This window comes from Salvelinus fontinalis, chromosome 28, assembly GCF_029448725.1.
Source record: "Salvelinus fontinalis isolate EN_2023a chromosome 28, ASM2944872v1, whole genome shotgun sequence".
NCBI classification, from domain to species: Eukaryota; Metazoa; Chordata; class Actinopteri; order Salmoniformes; family Salmonidae; genus Salvelinus; species Salvelinus fontinalis.
Window position 1 is genome coordinate 18482543 of NC_074692.1, and position 22032 is coordinate 18504574.

General features: G+C 44.9%; 1 protein-coding gene across 4 annotated transcripts in view; it reads left to right on the forward strand.

Moving 5' to 3' along the window:
- The window catches only part of LOC129826308 (multiple C2 and transmembrane domain-containing protein 1-like), a 143103-nt gene that overhangs the window by 119697 nt on the left and 1374 nt on the right, over window positions 1–22032 (forward strand). For 2 of the 4 annotated variants that reach the window (XM_055886878.1, XM_055886883.1), the window contains exons 4-10: window positions 1925–2004; window positions 2758–2869; window positions 6934–6972; window positions 11073–11243; window positions 12441–12571; window positions 13554–13740; window positions 21723–22032. The exon at window positions 21723–22032 is cut by the window's right edge. In XM_055886878.1, coding sequence (XP_055742853.1) covers window positions 1925–2004; window positions 2758–2869; window positions 6934–6972; window positions 11073–11243; window positions 12441–12571; window positions 13554–13740; window positions 21723–21887 — 885 coding nt within the window. In that variant the 3' untranslated portion in view covers window positions 21888–22032. The remainder of the gene's footprint in view (window positions 1–1924; window positions 2005–2757; window positions 2870–6933; window positions 6973–11072; window positions 11244–12440; window positions 12572–13553; window positions 13741–21722) is intronic. The other 2 variants (XM_055886879.1, XM_055886882.1) reach the window with 2 other exon arrangements.

Genomic DNA, 22032 nt, shown 5'->3' on the forward strand with positions numbered 1-22032 from the left:
ATTAGTACTATCTTTATATACTTTGTCTAACCATTGCCTCCATCTGAAACATGTAATTGTGACGTTTGGGAAGGTGTGATGTGGTTAATAGAATACAGCGCTAATTTCAGTGGACTTATGCCATGTAATGTGAAAATGAAATGAATATAAATGAAATGAATGCATATACAGTTGAAGTTGCAAGTTTACATACCAAATACATTTAAACTCAGTTTTTCACAATTCCTGACATCACCACTTTACTTTAAGAATGTGAAATGTCAGAACAATAGTAGAGAGAATGATTTATTTCAGCTTTTATATCTTTCATCACATTCCCAGTGGGTCAGAAGTTTACATACACTCAATTAGTATTTGATAGCATTGCCTTTAAATTGTTTAACTTGGGTCAAACATTTTGGGTAGCCTTCCACAAGCTTCCCACAATAAGTTGGCTGAATTTTGTCCCATTCCTCCTGACAGAGCTGGTGTAACTGGTTTGTAGGCCTCTTTGCTCGCACATGCCTTTTCCGTTCTGCCCACACATTTTCTATAGGATTGAGGTCAGGGCTTTGTGATGACCACTCCAATACCTTGACTTTGTTGTCCTTAAGCCATTTTGCCACAACTTTGGATGTATGCTTAGGGTCATTGCCCATTTGGAGGGCCCATTGACTGATGTCTTGAGATGTTGCTTCAATATATCCACATAATTGTCCTCCCTCATGATGCCATCTATTTTGGGAAGTGCACCAGTACGTCCTGCAGCAAAGCACCCCAACACATGATGCTGCCACCCCCGTGCTTCACGGTTAGGATGGTGTTCTTCCTCCAAACATAACGATGGTCATTATAGCCAAAAAGCTCTATTTTTGTTTCACATGGGGACAAAGTATGATCTTTGTCCCCATGTGCAGTTGCAAACCGTAGTCTGGCTTTTTTATGGCAGTTTTGGAGCAGTGGCTTCTTCCTTGCTGAGCGGCCTTTCAGGTTATTTCGATATAGTACTCGTTTTACTGTGGATATAGATACTTTTGTACCTGTTTCTTCCAGCATCTTCACAAGGTCCTTTGCTGTTGTTCTGTGATTGATTTGCACTTTCTGCACCAAAGTATGTTCATCTCCAGGAGACAGAAACCATCTCCTTCCAGAGCGGTTTGACAGCTGCGTGGTCCCATGGTGTTTATACTTGCGTACTATTGTTTGTACAGATGAACGTGGTACCTTCAGGCGTTTGGAAATTGCTCCCAAGGATGAACCAGACTTGTCGAGGTCTACAAATTTTTTTCGGAGGTCTTGGCGGATTTCTTTTGATTTTCGATGTCAAGCAAAAAGGCGCTGAGTTTGAAGGTAGGCCTTGAAATATATCCACAGGTACACCTCCAATTGACTCAAATGATGTCAATTAGCCTATCAGAAGCTTCAAAGGAAAGACATCATTTTCTGGAATTTTCCAAGCTGTTTAAAGGCACAGTCAACTTAGTGTATGTAATCTTCTGACCCACTGGAATTGTGATACAGTGAATTATAAGTGAAATAATCTGTCTGTTAACAATTGGTGGAAAAATGACTTGTCATGCACAAAGTAGATGTCCTAACCGACTTGCCAAAACTATAGTTTGTTAACAAGAAATGTATGGAGTGGTTAAAAAACAAGTTTTAATGACTCCAACATAAGTGTAAGTAAACTTCCGACTTCAACAGTACTTCAGTGCAGTACTCCTGAGCAGAGTACAGTACTAGGGTTGCAAAAATCTAGTAACTTTCCAGAAAACATGGTTGTAATATTTCCGGAATCAGGAGGGAATAAGCCCGAAATCCCAAGTCATCTAGACAGCATTTCTGGAAGACCTGGGCATTTTGGGAAAGGTACCAGATTTGAGCAACCCTATACAATAAAGTATGTGGTCTCTCTGGTGACAGTGTGTTGTCTTGTGTCCTGCAGGTGTTTGACTATGACTTTGGCCTTCAGGATGACTTCATGGGTTCTGCCTACCTCTACCTGGAGTCTCTGGAACACCAGAGGTCTGGGCAGACAGGGGAAACACTCAACTTTACACCTCTCCTTCATCTCTCGCTATTTCTTTCTCAGTTGCACTTTCTCTCTTATTTGATTGCACTCTCTCGCGCTCTCTCTCTCTCTTTCGTGCTCACTCTCATGCTCTCTCTCTTTCCTTCACCCATCCTTCTCCTCTTTCTCCTCCTCCTTGTCTTTCTTCTTGTCCTTCCCTTCATCTCTCTCCATCTCATCCCTCTCTTTCTCCATCTCCCATCTCCTTCTGCTTCTCTTCCTTCCTTTTCTCCTCCCTCCCCGTCTCCCTTTTCTCCTTCCCTTCCTGCAACATAATGCACTGTCTCACACAGAAGCATATTTTCTCTCTCTCTCTCTCTCTCTCTCTCTCTCTCTCTCTCTCTCTCTCTCTTTCTCTCTCTCTCTCTCTCTCTCTCTCTCTCTCTCTCTCTATTGTTCTCCAACACATTCTGTCTCCGTGTCTCTCAGCCATGTCATCGGTTTTGTTTTCTTTGTCACTCACAATTGTTGTCCTTGTTTGCTTATCTCTCTCTCTTAAGGCCACAAATCACCTATTTGTGTCCCCATTTTCCTTGACACTTGGTTCAATGGAACTTATTCAATGCACCACTGCCCTCTAGTGTACTTCTATGGAAATGCAAATTACTTGTATTTACATGACACACACAGGTTTGCTAGGGAGTGTGTGTGTTCATGTGTGTGTGCATGTGCGTGCGGGTCACTGTATCCTCCCTCTGCCACTTCAGGAACCTGGATGTGACCCTTGATCTTGTGGACCCCCAGTTCCCCGACCATGACCTGGGAACTCTAGACCTGGCAGTCACACTGTCACCCAAAGAGGGAGACTTCAGGGAAGCTGTAAGTCCGCAATTTTTTATGTCTTTCTCTCGCTCTCACTCTCTCTCTCTCTCTCTCTCTCGTCAACAAACTAATCATGTATATATCTTATCTGAATGTGCCAGGATTTGGATGAAAAGGAAAAATGTCTGTTTCCACATCAGTATCTTAGACTGTCCTAAGGGCTCAATAAAGCTTGATTGGACATACTGCTCATTTCGGACCAGGCCCTAATCCACGGGGCTCCGAAGAGGATTAGACGGTGCAAGAGAGGCAAACTAGTGGTCTCCCTGACGAGACTACGATGGCGAGTAAATAAACCGTCTCTACCCGCCATTCTATTGGCGGACGTACAATCACAAGAGAACGATCTGGACGAGTTCCGTTTGAGACTATCATATCAACGGATCCTGAAGAACTGTAATATCGTATATTTCTCGGCGTCGTGGCTGAACAAGGACATGGGAAATAAACAGTACCAGTCAACAGTTTGGACACGCGTACTCATTCAAGGGTTTCTCTTTATTTTTAGAATAATAGTGATGACATCAAAACTATGAAATATATATTTGAGATTCTTCAAAGTAGCCACCCGTTGCCTTGATGACAGCTTTGCACACTTTTGGCATTCTCTCAACTAGCTTCATGAGGAATGCTTTTCCAACAGTCTTGAAGGAGTTCCCACATATGCTGAGCACTTATTGGCTGCTTTTTCTTCACTCTGCAGTCCAACTCATCCCAAACCATCTCAATTGAGTTGAGGTCGGGTGATTGTGGAGGCCAGGTCATCTGATGCAGCACTACATAACTCTCCTTCTTGGTCAAATAGCCCTTACACAGCCTGGAGGAGTGTAGGATCATTGTCCTGTTGAGAAACAAATGACTCTGGGTCTTCCTTTCCTGTGGCAGTCCTCATGAGAGCCAGTTTATTCATAGCGCTTGATGGTTTTTGAGACTGCACTTGAAGAAACTTTCAGAGTTCTTGAAATGTTCCGCATTGACTGACCTTCATGTCTTAAAGTAATGATGGACTGTCGTTTCTTTTTGCTTATATAAGCTGTTCTTGCCATAATATGGACTTGGTCTTTTACCAAATAAGGCTATATTCTGTATACCACCCCTACCTTGTCACAACACAACTGATTGGCTCAAACGCATTAAGAAGGAAAGAAATTCCACAAATGACCTTTTAACGAGGCACACCTGTTACTTGAAATACATTCCAGGTGACTACCTCATGAAGCTGGTTGAGAGAATGCCAAGGGTGTGCAAGCTGTCATCAAGGCAAAGGGTGGCTACTTTGAAGAATCTCATATAGAAAATATATTTTGATTTGTTTAACACTTTTTATGTTACTTCATGATTCCATATGTGTTATTTCATAGGTTTGATGTCTTCACTGTTATTCTACAATTAAAAAAATATTAAAAACAAAGAAATACCCTGGAATGAGTAGATGTGTCCAAACTTTTGACTGGTACTGTACATCTAGCTGTTTTTTCTATGCATCGTCAAGACCGAACGGTAACTTCGGGTAAGGTTAAGGGGGGGAGGTGTGTGTTTCTTTGTTAACCACAGCTGGTGCGCGAATGTAAAGGCAGTCTCTAGGTTTTGCTCGCCTGAGTTAGAATACCTTATGATAAGCTGCAGACCATACTATTTACCAAGAGAGTTTTTTTTGTTGGTAGATGTCTATTTACCTCCAAAAAAACAATACTGGCACAAGACCACTCTCAACGACCTGTATAGGGCCATAAGCAAACAAGACCATGCACATCCAGAGGCGGCTCTCCTAGTTGCCTGTGATTTTAATGCAAAGAAACTGAATCTGTCTTACCTTATTTTTACCAGCATGTTACATGTGCAACTAGAGGCAAAAAAACTCTACCTCACCTTTACTCCACACACAGAAACACATGCAAAGCTCTCCCTCTCCCTCCATTTGGCAAATCTGACCATAACTCTATCCTCCTGATTCCTGCTTACCAGTAAAAACTCAAACAGGAAGTACCAGTGACACGCTGTGTGGTCCAATGAATTGGATACTAAGCTACACGGCTGTTTCGCTTGGACAGACTGGAATATGTTCCGGGATTCATCCGATAACATTGAAGAGTTTACCACATCAGTCTCCGGCTTCATTAATAAGTGCTCAGATGAAATCGTCCCCACAGTGACTGTGCGTACATATCCCAACACCATTGTGCCCTTTAAGCTCATCACTAAGCTCTGGACCCTGGGACTGAACACCTCCTTCTGCAACTGGATCCTGAACTTCCTGAGGTGAAGGTCGGCAACAACATATCCGCCACACTGGACCATTAACATGGGGGCCCCACAGGGGTGCGTGCTTAGTCTCTTCCTTGTACTCTCTGTTCACCCACGACAGCGTGGCCGTTCACGACTCAAACACCGTCATTCATTTTTGTGACGACATGACAGTGGTCACTGACGATGATGAGACAGTATATAGGGAGGTGCCAGGACAACAACATCTCCCTTAGCGTCAGCAAGACAAAGGATCTGATCGTGGAGTACAGGAAATGTCCACATTGATCGGGCTGTAGTGGAGTGGGTCGACAGCTTCAAGTTCCTCGGTCCAGTATGAAGTATGAAGTTAGAGGTAGTTTCTCAAGCCAATGCTAACTAGCGTTAGCGCAATGGCTGGAAGTCTATAGGTATCAGCCAGCGTGCTAGAACATACCATAGACCTTTAGCCATTGTGCTAACGCTAGTTAGCATTGGCTTGAGAAACTACCTCCATCTTCCTTCATACTGGACACAAAGACATAAAAATTGTAAAATCCTGAAGAATCCCTTTCATTCTCACTTCATTTGGCTCAGAGGAAATGTCTCCCCAGCCAATTGCACGGCTCCGTAATACATCACCGAGCCAATGATAGATAGTCTCTATGAGCTGCTGAACTGTATACAATCCATCTTTCCACTGGTGGAAATGAATTTGCAGCATAGTAGACCTACTGGAGAAAAAAGATTTGATCACGCACGCACAACAAACAATTTGCTTTTAGAAGAAACAAAAACTATGTGCCATTTTCAAAGAGTGTTGGGTAATATTGCTCCTAATGATGTGCATCCTTCCCTCTGTGGACGTGCTCAATGTTTCAGAGTCGTATTTATTTATGTTCAATTATTTGTTTGGTTAATTGGACCCCTGCATGTTTGATATAGAACAAGAGGAGAGTCTTGGGGGAAATATTTTATTCTGTTTGATCTGATGTATTAATTTTGCTCCTTATTTGGTTCGATAATTCCCGGAATCCACATTTGACACAACATATAAACTGTATTTGGGTTAAGCATCCTTTTGGATCCCTCAAACTGTGAAAAGGAGCACAAGGTCACAGCAACACGACACAGTATGGAAGTTGTTCTCTATCGCCACCTACTGGGCAAAATGAAATATTGAATTCAAGTCCATGACAAACTACAATCAAAACTAGACAGACAATTCACATTTATATGTTCACATTTCATAAAATCCTGTACCACATGGTAATCAGAAACAGGAAAATAACCTTAACATAATGACTACTAATGTCTAAGAAACGAATGCCCAGATACACACACACACACACACACACATACACAGATGCTTTCGCCATCACTGGTTAATCCTGGAGTGTGTTAGCCGGTCCTAAATCACTTCCTAACCATCCATTTGGCCCTAACAACCCTTCAATATTTGCAGATCTGTAAGGTGGAAGCAATATGGTTGAAGGACCTCCTCTACACGGGTTACACTTACACATTCCCTTGAGATCTGCAGGTATTGACGCGTTAGGGCCAAGCGTAGGCTTAGAGAGTCATGAGGGACTGTATTTGCGGGTTGTCTGCCAGTGTGTGTGTGCGCTAGCACACATATATACCTGTCCCCTGTGTGTGTGCAGCACAGTATATATGGGCCGTTGTGGGTGGCCGCGCTTCTTACTGAATGTGTTGCTTATTTTGGCTGCCTGTGACCGTCCTCCTCCCCCTGCCTCCTCCTGGGCTGACCTCTGACCTCTGATCCCCTGCAGCTCTAAGCTCTCCAGCGTCCGATAACTGCTTTGTCTCATTTACAGACCATGCTTTTGAGAAGGAGCTGGAAACGATCCAATAAGGTAATACATGGCATGTTACCTCTAATACCAACTACCGACCTACTCTACCCACCCAAACCCCTCTGCTGTCCTGGGTTCAGGTGGAGACCCAGCCCCTTCTCCCTGTCACCTTTATCAGTTCCCACTCCATCATGTTTTATTTCCCTCAATCTGCATTATACAGACAGGTGGAACTGAGAGCAGTGACGAGTAGCAGGTATACTGGATGTACAGAGCATGCTTGTTGTTAGTCGGCAGGCAGCCTAGTGGTTAGTGGCGGCAGGCAGCCTAGTGGTTAGTGGCGGCAGGCAGCCTAGTGGTTAGGGGCGGCAGGCAGCCTAGTGGTTAGGGGCGGCAGGCAGCCTAGTGGTTAGGGGCGGCAGGCAGCCTAGTGGTTAGGGGCGGCAGGCAGCCTAGTGGTTAGGGGCGGCAGGCAGCCTAGTGGTTAGGGGCGGCAGGCAGCCTAGTGGTTAGGGGCGGCAGGCAGCCTAGTGGTTAGGGGCGGCAGGCAGCCTAGTGGTTAGGGGCGCCAGGTAGCCTAGTGGTTAGGGGCGGCAGGCAGCCTAGTGGTTAGGGGCGGCAGGCAGCCTAGTGGTTAGGGGCGGCAGGCAGCCTAGTGGTTAGGGGCGGCAGGTAGCCTAGTGGTTAGAGGGTTGGACTTGTAACTGAAAGGTTGCAAGATCGAATCCCTGAGCTGACAAGGGAAAAATCTGTCATTCTGCTCCTGAACAAGGCAGTTAACCCTACTGTTCCTAGGCCTTAATTGAAAATAAGAATTTGTTCTTAACTGACTTGCCTCGTTAAATAAAGGTCAAATATATAAAAAGTCCAGATGGGGTCTTCTGTACTTTGACTGAATTCGTTGTCTCTTTATAGTGACCAGAAGCTAAAGAATGGTGTGAAAATGTAGCCATTGTAACATAGTAACCTCAAATTGGGATTTGGGCACCAGTCTTTAAGGTTACAGCCAAGAATCAATCCTGAAACTATAGTTGAATGTTTAGACCGTGATTTCATATTCTTTGTGCCTGAAATATAAAAATAGATACTATTTTAAGTATATATAGTAACTAATCAGGGTTGTAAGTTATAATTGTTAAGTTATGGAGTGTGGCACTTGAAAGCAGTTTGCCAAGACCCTACTTGAGCAAGTCCAGTGTTTTGCTAGTCAGACTGATACAACCAGCAAGGAAGCACTGTGACTCACTGGGTTGGAAAGGAGGACGTTTGTTAGTGCAATACTCGCTCCGAATATTTAGCAGAAACATTGATTGGTTCCCTCAAATTATATATTTTTTTTCCGGGGGGGTAGAAAGCTGTTTGGATTTGAAAATCCAACAGTTGTAATGGAACGAACAATGTCAAAACAGCCTTTCCAGCAGAGGAGGCTGGTGGGAGTAGCTATAGGAGGAGGGGCTCATTGTAATGGCCGGAATGGAATAAATGGAACGGTATCAAACACATGGAAACCACATGTTTGACTCTGTTCCATTAAGTCCATTCCAGACATTACAATGAGGCTGTCCTCCCACAGCTCCTCCCACCAGCCTCCACGGGACTTTGAGTTTGGTATTAGCCAGACTAGTGTATTGCAGCTGATGGGTGAGACAATAAAGTGACTCTTTCTCCCCTGTCATCTCTATACCTCTCACATTGTTAAGTGGCCAATGTGACTGAGGCAGCAGTTCAGTCTCTTTACAGAGGCTCACCAGGCTCAACTTCAGGCCCAAACTGAAGCCAAGAAATGTCTGGCCCTTAATGGTCTTAGTTTGAAGATTGTAGATAGTCCTGAGAAAAAATATATACATGTTTCTTTAGGAGAAAGGGACAAGAGGAGGTTCAGAGAAGGAACTTGTGATGAGAGAGAGTGAGAGAGCACCTTTTGGATGGAGGGATAGTTTTAGAGGTGTGTCAAAGTGTGTTGGAGGTTTACTTGCTATTGAGCTAGGTCTGAGACGAGACCCTTTTACCTCATGAGGACATCCACCCTGTGAATACCCTTTTGATTTCCCATCATGCCTAGAAGATTGACCCTTTAACCTATGCTCTTCATCTTTGCTCTCTATTATTTCCTTACTACAGAAGGAATGCTGGTCCCGGGGCTGCTTCTCCTTTACATTGGCCTATGCATGTGGCACGTGTATATGTAGCCATTGGCTATTCATGTTCTGTATCCTGTTTGTCCCTCTGCATCATAAAAGCCCTTGGGAGCTCAAAACCAGTAGGCTTTATGTCTCTGTCTCATTTGAAACCAAACCCCATGGATGGACTCTTGATGACAAACAACTTCCCACATTTGTCTATGTTTCTGAGAGCAGCATTCTCGATCGGAAGGCGTGTAGTCGAGTACAGTCGAGTACAGTTGAGTAAAAGTTGGTTTGAGTTGATATCGAGAGACAGTAACATCGTTTGAGTGTGTCTCTGGTTGGAGTGGTGCGGACATTCTGCTGTAGTGCTTCCCCCCCAAAACCAAACCTTTGAAGCTCCAAACTGGGCCATCCCGCCTGTGACTCGGGAATTATCTCCAGCGCTAACTAACTGCTGCACTTCCCCACCAAGCCCTACTTCTCCTGTGTGTCTGCCTCCCTCCCTCCACAGTTATTTATACATCCTCTCGTCTTTAATCAAGCCAGAATAGTGCTGGACTCAACACATGCAAACAATGCACGAACCACCGTGGCATAATTATAACACTAAAATAGTTGACATCAGCTTCCCTTCAAGTCCAGAAAAGCCAGCTCATGCCTCTTCGTTATCACATAAGTTGAAGAGTTCAATCACACAGGGCTTTCGTTTTAGACTATATCAGCTCCTAAAGTGATTGTTATTTTCAATAAGGGATTTCAACCCGACACTTACCCTCATATTTTCCCTGCTCTACTTTGGGCGTGGGGTGTTGAATCTGTTCATTCCTAATCCAAATCGGGCCATGGGTTTTTACATAACGAGCGATATGTAGCAACAATACAATAACGCGGCCTCCCAATTAGGCTTTTCACCGGAAGAGGAGTTAGCTAGCATAGCGCGTTATCCTTCACCATTAGCATTACAACATAGTGTAGTAGGTTACCTGGACTGACTGTACAGAAGTGCGGGTATGGCTGGTAGTATCACACAGAGCCCGGCTCTCATTGTTTCATGTCTGGAGAATGGAAATGAATAGGCCTCGTCTCCACATCAAAGCGCTGCTGCTTGTGCGCCAGGGTTTGTTCACAGTTTAATGAAATTCACTCCAAACAAAAGATATGCTAATGAGGCCCCTCCAAATGAGGCAGGGAGACAGTGAGATAACTCATAGAGATGTGTTTGTTTGACAAATAAGTACCGACTGGCTTTATTTTTGTGTTTTTTCTCTCCCCGCACAAGCGAGCAATAGATGTGTGACTCCTGCCGAGGTTAAATTAGCCTGTAAGCGATTAGGAAACGGTTCGAAAATGGGTTTTAAACTGAGGGGGAGGAGCATCAATCAGAATACATGCTGTCAGTGGTACAGCTCAATGGGTTTTATTATATTCTACTGCTGTCACTCAAAGACTCATAGACCGGGGCCTGTGTTCATAAAGCATCTCACAGTAAGAGTGCTGGTCTATAATTAGCCCCCACCCCTGTCCATAGTCTTATTCTTTATGATCTGAAAAGCTAAACTGATCCTAGATCAGCACTCCAACTGTGAGACACTTTACCAACACAGGTCCAGGTGAAAACACAGAGATGTCCATTGTTAGGTTGTGACTGTGTAGGCTGGGTCGTAAAAGCCTCTAGAGTGGACAGTAGAAGCGTCAGGGGTGGGATCTGAACCCAGATCAGGTACAGTATCTCTATTACAATGTACAGGAGTGATCCACAGCATAATGGGCGAGCTCTGAACCAGAAGTTGACTCCAATGGTTCTGTGTTTGGACTGTGTGTTTATTCCATTGCCTCCATCTCTTTGTATGGTCTTCATGGCTGTCATATGTGTTGCTGTGTGTCTACAGATAGAATACTGGGATTTGACTGTCTGTTTCTGTTTGCATGCTTGTGTGTGTGTGTGTGTGTGTGTGTGTGTGTGTGTGTGTGTGTGTGTGTGTGTGTGTGTGTGTGTGTGTGTGTGTGTGTGTGTGTGTGTGTGTGTGTACGCAGCAGCTGCATTCAAGTATGCGGTTGTCAGATGTCCACAGGAAAGCTCAGCTGTGGAGAGGTATAGTGAGCATCAGTCTGATTGAGGCTCGCGACCTCCAGCCTATGGACGCCAACGGCTTCAGTGACCCCTACGTCAAATTCAGACTGGGCCATCAGAAATACAAGAGCAAGGTACCTACACCAGCCCTCACGTACTGGACCTTCCAACCCATTTCCTAGCCAATTGTTACTTTAGCATTACAATACATGACCAAACGGATGTGGACACCTACTCGTCGAACATCTCATTCCAAAATCATGGGCATTAATATGGAGTTGGCTTCCCCCTAGCTGCTATAACAGCCTCCACTCTTCTGGGAAGGCTTTCCACTAGATGCTGGAACATTGCTGCGGGGACTTGCTTCCATTCAGCCACAAGAACATTAGTGAGGTCGGGCACTGATGTTGGGCGATTAGGCCTGGCTCGCAGTGGGCGTTCCAATTCATCCCAACCCCGATAGGATTGAGGTCAGGGCTCAGTGGAGGCCAGTCAAGTTCTTCCACACTGTTCTCGACAAACCATTTCTGTAGGGACCTCGCTTTGTGCACGGGGGAATTGTCATGCTGAAACAGGAAAGGGCCTTCCCCAAATTGTTGCTACAAAGTTGGAAGCACAAGAATCATCTAGAATGTCATTGTATGCTGTAGCGTTAAGATTTCCCTACACTGGAATGAAGGGGCCTAGCCCGAACCATGAAAAACAGCTCCAGACCATTAATCCTCCTCTACCAAACTTTAGTTGGCACTATGTATTGTGGCAGGTAGAGTTCTCCTGGCATCTGCTAAACCCAGATTCGTCCGTCAGACTGCCAGATGGTGAAGTGTGATTCATCACTCCAGGAAACCCATGTCATGAAGCTCCTGACGAACAGTTATTGTGCTTCCAGAGGCAGTTTGGAACTCGGTAGTAAGTGTTGCAACCGAGGACAGATGATTTTTACACGCTACGCAAACACAGTCATGGGTGGTACTGGGGTGGTAAATTCATTCAAAAGGCATCCTGGGAAATTAATATGAAAATACGGCTTTACACCCTACAGTGTTAAAACAACACCCCAAAACAAGTTACTGTAACACCACGCGTTAATTCCCTAACACTGAGAAAGGGTAACAGCACAAGCTATAATAAAGTGTTCATTGACATCAGAATTTGCAACACCCATGGTGTTAGGGACCCAACACTCTTGGTTGTGTTAGTTTATTAACACTATTTGTGATGGTCACATATCATTTCTAAGAAAGTGTTACATTTAAAACCTGTGGGTGTTAAAATTCCGATTGCAAATTTGCTGCGCACATATCCCTCTTTTTGTGTGCTCCACTCGGCAGACGATACCCAAGACTTTGAACCCCCAGTGGAGAGAGCAGTTTGACTTCCATCTGTATGAGGAGCAGGGGGGCTTCATCGACATCACCGTCTGGGACAAAGACGCAGGCAAGAAGGACGACTTCATGGGCAGGTGGGCCTCTCCCGTGCACACACACACTTTCTTTTGTTCATTTTTCAACAACACCACTAGTCTCCCTCCTGTCTTTGTTAGAATGCTCTATTCCCTCTTCGGCCGAGGGTGACACTGCTTTTGAGTTCGCTAAACCGTTAGCCCGACTCACGTTCGCTACATGTGCGTGTGTGCGCGAACGTGTGTTTGACAAGTCCCCACTAAGACAGGAGACTAATAGCTAGGAGAGGAGATTGGAGGAGGTCGTTTTGCATTTCTCCATACCTCTTCCTGGAGAGCTAGTGTCCACTGGTCCTTGCTTGTAATTGACTATTTCCCCCTTCTTAAATACCCATCTGGTTGAGTCATGTTCCAGGCCCACTGATGTCCACGTCACCCCTCTGTCCAGGACCTACTGACAGATTCATTAACACACGCACGCACACACATTGAGCACCAGTGTGCTTGCCTGCTTCCCATTGCACCACTGACTCACTGGAAAACTAAAAAAATCTCCCCTGTCTCAGCCTCTCTCTCTCTCTCTCGCTCTCTCTCTCTCTCTCTCTCTCTCCCTCCCTCCCTCTCTCTCTCTCTCTCTCTCTCTCTCTCTCTCTCTGTCTCGCTCGGTCTCTCTCGGTCTCTCTCTCTCTCAACCTCTCTCTCTCTCTCAACCTCTCTCTCCCTCTCTCTCTCTCTCTGTCTCGCTCGGTCTCTCTCTCTCTCTCTGTCTCGCTCGGTCTCTCTCTCTCCCGGTCTCTTGGTGAATTGGACTGAACAATGCAACCCTGTGCCATAACCATGCAACATATTTACAAATGACTGGCAGACTACAGTAAAAGCACAGTGGTTATTGAGACCTGTCGACTCGCTCTTTCTCTTCCCCACTTTCTCCTGCTTTCACCCACTTGTCTCACTCTTTCTCACTATCATCCCCACCCTATTCCTCTCAATGTCAGAGTCTATATACCTGTATATCTGTAATTAAAACGTGTGTGTGTTTCAGGTGTTTGATTGACCTGTCGCCGCTGAGTAAAGAGCACACTCATAAGTTGGACGTACCGCTGGAGGAGGGCGAGGGCATGCTGGTGCTGCTGGTCACACTCACGGGGGCTGCAGCAGTGTCCATCTCGGACCTGTCGGTCAATATTCTGGATGACCCACACGAGAGACACCAGATACTACAGAGATATGTGAGCTTGTGTGTGTGTGCGTGTGTGCGTGTGTCAGTAGGTGACCTTCATGGAAGAGAACCTAAGTGACAAGACTCAGGCTCTAGGTCTCTCCTGCTCCCTCGTGTGAAGACATCAAGCAACAACACTTTGTCACAACTTCTTTTCATTGGATCACATTTCCAACCAGGGCGTCATTCTGATGCACCTGTCCAGTGTATGTAACAGTAAAAACACATTTCAATACACCTATTTATTTTATCTTTATTTAACTAGGCAAGTCAGTTAAGAACAAATTCTTATTTACAATGACAGCCTAGGAACAGTGGGTTAAACTGCCTTGTTCAGGGGCAGAACCACAGATTTGTTTACCTTGTCAGCTCGGGCATTTGATCTAGCAACTTTTTGGTTACTGGCCCAACGCTCCAACCACTAGGCTACCTGCCACTCCCAGTGTATGTAACAATAGAAACACATTTGTGGCTACCACTGGGATTGAACACGCAACCCTTGGAGCCGGGGTCGCGGCTGACGCCCATCCGCCATCCCCATCCATAACACCCTAGCAAGCTGCAAGCCTACTTAATGGGGATGGCGCTCACCGTTGCCCCTAGTGGCTGGTTTTGAAAAAATCCCCCGACGTCCTGGCGACCTGAACGAATGTCAAATATCGCTTTGGATCTCGAGTGACCTGGCTGGGCTTTGACCTGGTAACTACTGCTGAAAGAGGGGAGGGGACCGTAGATGAGAGGATGGGGTACAGAGAAGAGAAAGAAAAGAGGGGGTTGAGAGGTTAAGAGAGAAGACCTACTCTGACAGGTTCTATTGAAACTGAAGCTGCCGTGAATCCCTCCCCTCTCTCCATTAGTGTGTGTTTTCATACCATAATGTGAGTGGGTGTGAATATGATTATTTTTGAATATTTTAAAGGATCTGTGGTGTCTGCTAGTGTGTTACTGTTTGCATGCCTGTGTGTCCGCGTCTGTGTGTGTGTGCCTGTTAGCTGAAAAAGGCTTGGTGTCTCTCTGAGGAGTCCTAGGCCCCCTGTGTTCCTGAGGCCCTCCACACAGCACAATACACTCCGCCTGTGCCTTTGTCTTAGCGCTGTTAACCCTTCACTTGCTGTCACTCTCAGCCATCGGCCCAGCACAAAGACACGCATGCACACGCTCTCGCGCGCACACACACACACACACACACACACACAACCTGGGCATTGCAGCTCACGCATTGACAGCCCTGACAGGGAACACTCGTCACATATCAACAGTATGTTGTCTGATGGCAGTTGCGTAACACGCTGATAATGCAGATTGAGGCCTGGAGGAGTCTCAGCATACGTCCCAGCGCTGTGCCGTGCTCCTTCATTAAGACAGGAAATGCTCATTCCTCTATCACGCTGTGTGTGTGTTTTGTTTCTCTGTAGTTGCACCATATTCTAGCAACCTACTTCATTTGTTTGTATGTGGGAATTTGATTATGTGTGTGTGTGTGTGTGTGTGTGTGTGTGTTTGTGTGTAAACTGTGCTCTAATTTAAGTTTAGAGTCCTGCTGGGTTGTGTGTTTGATCTGGGTGAGCTCCAGTGAGCGCTCCACAGGCCAACCACGGACGCGTGACCTACATACCACGCTAGCACCTCATTGGCTGGCCACGAGAGCACTCCCCACGCTGCAGTGGCGTCCCATGCTCAGAGGGGGGAGCTCTAGGACCGAGACAGGCGGCGGACGCGAATCTCTTCCTAAACACACTTAGAGCAAGGGCGGGGAGGGGAATGTGTGGGTGTGGGTGTGTAATAGGGAGCGAGAGGTAAGGGGTAAGGGTTGCGCTGGAAGGGGTAGGCGTGCAAAATGAAAAGAAAAAGCTATTTCACCTTTCACAACTGCCGCCCCCCTTTTTCTGTTCTGTAAAGGAGAGACATTTCCCCCCCCCCATCTTCTCTCCTTCGTTTTCTCGCTCGCTCTTGGTCTCTCTGTGCCGGCTATGCTCTCTGTCTCCCACCGACGACCCCACTGGCAAGCCGACTAGCAGCAAGTGGAGATGGAGGGATGGGGAGGTGAGTCGGTGGGGGAGAGTGTGGTATGGTTTGGTTTGAAGAGGACTGCCGTCATTAGCTTATTCCTCTTCCCCTGACTGATGCCCTTTCAATGAGAGAATTTAATAAAGATGTACCTTATCAAGGCAGACCGATAACAGCAAGTGTCGCTACTAATGCTGTACAATACTCTCCAAAGCAGATTCGTCTGAATGTGTGTGTGTGTGTGTGTGTGTCTCGGGTGTGTGTGTGCATGTGTTCGTGAATATGTGTATGCGTAAGGAGGTGTGTGCGAAGCATTGCTCAGGCGAATGTCTTCCCTCATATCATCAGTATGGAATCAGCTGTCTAGCAGACGGCCGTACAAAGCACCCGCTAGTGCTAATCACTGCAACCTCCCTAACACACCAGCTAACCTGCGCCATTACCCCCCCATCAACTAACCAATAAACGACTTACGGAAGGGGGTTGTCGGTGGGAGTTACAAGTGCCATGCATTGTCATCGTCATAGCGCCTGGGCTTTGAAGCACATATGCTGGCTCCTTAAAAAGGTATAGGTGAGGAACAAACGCAATTCAATCCTTCCTCCGTTCCCCGGCTTCTCACCACCGGCCCGGCCCGGCATCATTAACGCACCGCTGACGTATCAGATGACTTTCAGCTTTCATCTGGCTGCTAGAGGAGAGGAGAGGAGGGAGGGGCACAGGGCCGGGCTATTGAACCTCCCCACTCTCCGCCCCCACCGTCCACGTTAAGTCCCTGGTTTTAATAGCATGTGGGAACAGGATGTAGACGTGAGCCCGTTAGCTCTCCGAGGTAAGCGTGTATCGCAGGCGTTTCCCCTTCCCTAATCTGCCGCCATTGAAGACAACTGATAATGCACACCTGAGAGTGGGTTCTGGAGATGTTGGGCTTCTCACAGACCATTTTCCCCATCCTATATGTCTCTATTATACTCTGGGCCTAGGATTTCATAACCATTCGTATGTTTTGATGAACAGTGGAGGGACATGGGTGGGCTTGTAGATGTTAGGTGTGGTATTTCCTCCATGTAATAGGTTTGGCTCTTATTGTGTCTATTGTGCCCGGTACTGCCCAATGGACTGACAGACTGCTGTCTCTCTAGCTATTCTACCACGATGAGAAATGTGGAGGGTTTACTGTAGAACGCTGTGTATGCAGTGCATGTGTTGGTTGCATTCAATTCATTGTATCTGTATCTTGATAGTGTATCTGTATGGTAATAGTGTATAGGTATCTTGATAGTGTATAGGTATCTTGATAGTGTATATGTACCTTGATAGTGTATATGTATGGTAATAGTGTATCTGTATGGTAATAGTGTATAGGTATCTTGATAGTGTATATGTACCTTGATAGTGTATATGTATGGTAATAGTGTATATGTATGGTAATAGTGTATATGTACCTTGATAGTGTATATGCATGTTGATAGATACATATACACTATCAAGATACAGATACACTATCAAGATACAGATACCCTATAAACATACAGAAACACTATCACAATACAGATACACTACCAAGATACAGATACACTACCAAGATACAGATACACTACCAAGATACAAATACACTACCAAGATACAGATACACTACCAAGATACAAATACACTACCAAGATACAAATACACTACCAAGATACAGATACACTACCAAGATACAGATACACTACCAAGATACAAATACACTACCAAGATACAAATACACTACCAAGATACAGATACAATATCACCATACAGATACACTACCAAGATACAGATATACTACCAAGATACAAATACACTACCAAGATACAGATACACTACCAAGATACAGATACACTACCAAGATACAAATACACTACCAAGATACAGATACAATATCACCATACAGATACACTACCAAGATACAGATATACTACCAAGATACAGATACACTACCAAGATACAGATATACTACCAAGATACAGATATACTACCAAGATACAGATACAATATCACCATACAGATACACTACCGAGATACAGATATACTACCAAGATACAGATATACTACCAAGATACAGATACACTACCAAGATACAGATATACTACCAAGATACAGATATACTACCAAGATACAGATACAATATCACCATACAGATACACTACCGAGATACAGATATACTACCAAGATACAGATACACTACCAAGATACAGATACACTACCAAGATACAGATACACTACCAAGATACAGATACACTACCAAGATACAAATACAATATCACCATACAGATACACTACCAAGATACAGATATACTACCAAGATACAGATACACTACCAAGATACAGATACACTACCAAGATACAGATACACTACCAAGATACAGATACACTACCAAGATACAAATACACTACCAAGATACAGATACACTACCAAGATACAGATACACTACCAAGATACAGATATACTACCAAGATACAGATACAATATCACCATACAGATACACTACCAAGATACAGATATACTACCAAGATACAGATACACTACCAAGATACAGATATACTACCAAGATACAGATACAATATCACCATACAGATACACTACCAAGATACAGATACACTACCAAGATACAGATATACTACCAAGATACAGATATACTACCGAGATACAGATACACTACCAAGATACAGATACACTACCAAGATACAGATATACTACCAAGATACAGATACACTACCAAGATACAGATATACTACCAAGATACAGATACACTACCAAGATACAGATATACTACCAAGATACAGATACAATATCACCATACAGATACACTACCGAGATACAGATACACTACCGAGATACAGATATACTACCAAGATACAGATATACTACCAAGATACAGATACACTACCAAGATACAGATATACTACCAAGATACAGATACACTACCAAGATACAGATATACTACCAAGATACAGATACAATATCACCATACAGATACACTACCGAGATACAGATACACTACCAAGATACAGATACACTACCAAGATACAGATATACTACCAAGATACAGATACAATATCACCATACAGATATACTACCAAGATACAGATACACTACCAAGATACAGATACACTACCAAGATACAGATATACTACCAAGATACAGATATACTACCAAGATACAGATACACTACCAAGATACAGATATACTACCAAGATACAGATACACTACCAAGATACAGATATACTACCAAGATACAGATATACTACCAAGATACAGATACAATATCACCATACAGATACACTACCGAGATACAGATATACTACCAAGATACAGATATACTACCAAGATACAGATACAATATCACCATACAGATACACTACCGAGATACAGATACACTACCGAGATACAGATATACTACCAAGATACAAATACACTACCAAGATACAGATACAATATCACCATACAGATACACTACCAAGATACAGATATACTACCAAGATACAGATACACTACCAAGATACAGATACACTACCAAGATACAGATACACTACCAAGATACAGATATACTACCAAGATACAGATACACTACCAAGATACAAATACACTACCAATATACAAATACACTACCAAGATACAGATACACTACCAAGATACAAATACACTACCAAGATACAGATACACTACCAAGATACAGATATACTACCAATATACAGATACACTACCAAGATACAGATACAATATACAGATACAATATATATCTGTGCAAAAATTTCATTCTGTGTATGTATTTTCTTTAGCCTTAATAAGTCTTGATCGACCAGTGTTCAGATGTTAACATGGTGGCCACTACTTCCCCCCTCTTCCAAGCCCAGTGATGGTGCTCTGTAGTGTGTTGGGTATGTCAGCTGTATTAAGGTGAGGCGAGAAGAGGGAGCGGGCAGGACTTATGCATACTAATGGGGGAGGAGGAACTGGACTAATGGGTTTAATGGGCCTGGGGGTACACACACTGACCTCTCCTCAAGTGGTGCCACTCCACTCTACTCCACTCCTGCAGCCCCTACACCCCCATAACTCACCCTCAACACGCACATAGCAGCGAGGGGGCAACTAGGAGGAGAGGAAGGGGGTAGAGAGAACTGCGGAGAGAGGCGGAAGCTGTTAGCATTCCACTTTTATTATGACATTTCACAGTCATCCGATTTAATGTCCCCTGACCCGATTGTCCGTCCTGCAGACGGTGGGGATGAAATGTTATTTGGAGCGTTGATAAAAGGTGAGGCTCCTCCGAGATGACAGCGAGTCATAAGGCCCGACGCGCTGACATTCATTTTCACCACAACAGAGATGGAATAAGACGTCACGGTGACAAGCTGTCAGTCAAGCCGGGGCCCCGCCATATTACCATCCCCTCCTCCCCCTTACTCACCCTCGCCACATGCTACCACCCCCCCCTCTACCCCACCTCCCCAGCCAATCCCTGCTGGCGGGTAGGAGGTTGAGGGGTGGGGGGGGGGGGGGGGGGGGGTGGGGGGTGGATCCTCTTCAGTAATGGGGCTAGGCTGAACCCAGATATAGAGAGAGAGAGCCTCGTCAGCTTGGTATCTGGGAGGATGGAGGGTGAGAAAATATATTCTACAGCCTTTCATTAAAAAAATAAAGAGGCCTCATCTCCTGAGCTTTTCAATCTATCTGCCTGTCTATTGAGTGGGCCTGAAAAGGCAGCCACGCAAATCAGAAATTCCTCTGCTATGGAAATGTTCCGGCTTCACAAATCAGCCATGTTTTTTTTCTCTTTCTCTCTCTCTTTTAGGCCATCCCCAATAATCACAAATAACAAGCTGTCATATCTTCAGAGAAATCATGTATTAAACTTATGTGGAAAGGTTTTTTTTTTCTCCCTCTCCTTCCTCCCCTCTCATCTTTTTTCGAAGGCTTTTCAACAATAATATCGCTGGAAACAGGCAGAGGCTGATAGAGTTTATAATAAATTAAGTCTGTAGCCTGGCCCTGACTCGAAAATGTAAATTATAATTACTCCTCTGGGTATGTAAGGGGTTATTGCCAGAGAGAGAAATAAATTGAAGTGAAGTGCGTTTTCACTGCTTTTAAGACAAGCCAGCACGTCTCTCAGTACGGCCTCAGTGCATGTCTTTGTGTGTGTGTGTGTGTGTGTGTGTCAGTTTGTGTGTGTTTGTGCGAATGCTTATGCCGTGACACACACACATTGACCTCCTCAGCTCTCTGCTTTATCTGTGCTGCCTGCCTGTCTGACCTGTGTGAAGTGACAATGATGCTGGTGCTAACATGGAGATATGTGTTTTCATTGAGTGTGGAAAAGGTCACAGAGAGAGTGGAGGTGTTTTTCTCTGTCTGCCTGTGTCTGTGTCTGTGTGTGTGTGTGTGTGTGTGTGTGTGTGTGTGTGTGTGTGTGTGTGTGTGTGTGTGTGTGTGTGTGTGTGTGTGTGTGTGTGTGTGTGTGTGTGTGTGTGTGTGTGTGTGTGTGTGTGTGTGTGTGTGTGTGTGTGTGTGTGTGTGTGTGTGTGTGTGTGTGTGTTTGTACCAGTATGGCCAGTAAATAAGTGATGGTGCCCAGTAACTTTCACATCACTGCCTGAGTACCAGTCATACCTCAGTGGGAGTGACTGAGCTCTGCAATATCTCTATTATCAGTAAAAGGGGTGCTTCCCTCTCGCTCTTTCTCTTGCTCTTTCGTTCGCTCTGTATCTCGCTCTGTTCACACAAAATAGAGAAGGTAATGATATTATTCTGACACGTGTGTGTCAAAATAAATGTAAAAAGAGACAGAGGGGGGGGGGGGACGTTGACTGCCTTGACAATAAAAGGACATTTTGCCGGTTCGACTCCACGTGACCGTTTGAATGTCCGTGGTGAATTGCTGAACTCAAAAAGGGTTACCCTAAGCTTAATGTACTCAGTGTGCTCTTCGCCCCTGACCTCTGACCTCTATCCTGCAGAGTGTGCTGAGGTCGTTCCACAACCTGAAGGATGTGGGTATGGTCCAGGTGAAGGTCATCAGAGCAGAGAGGCTGATGGCGGCAGACGTCACAGGTAAGTCGACTGAAACTCCTTCAATTGACGTGAAGACCGTCTTCTCCGCCATCAAGAGCGAAGCGTTTTAGTAAATCTGTCGGCTTAAAAACTCACCTGCTTGTCTTGTTAGTTTCTACCAAATTGAACCGTCCCATGCCAAGTGTATAAAACATCAATCCATCGATGTATTTGTAATTGACGATGGCCAACAAGAACCCATCGAGACAGTATCCA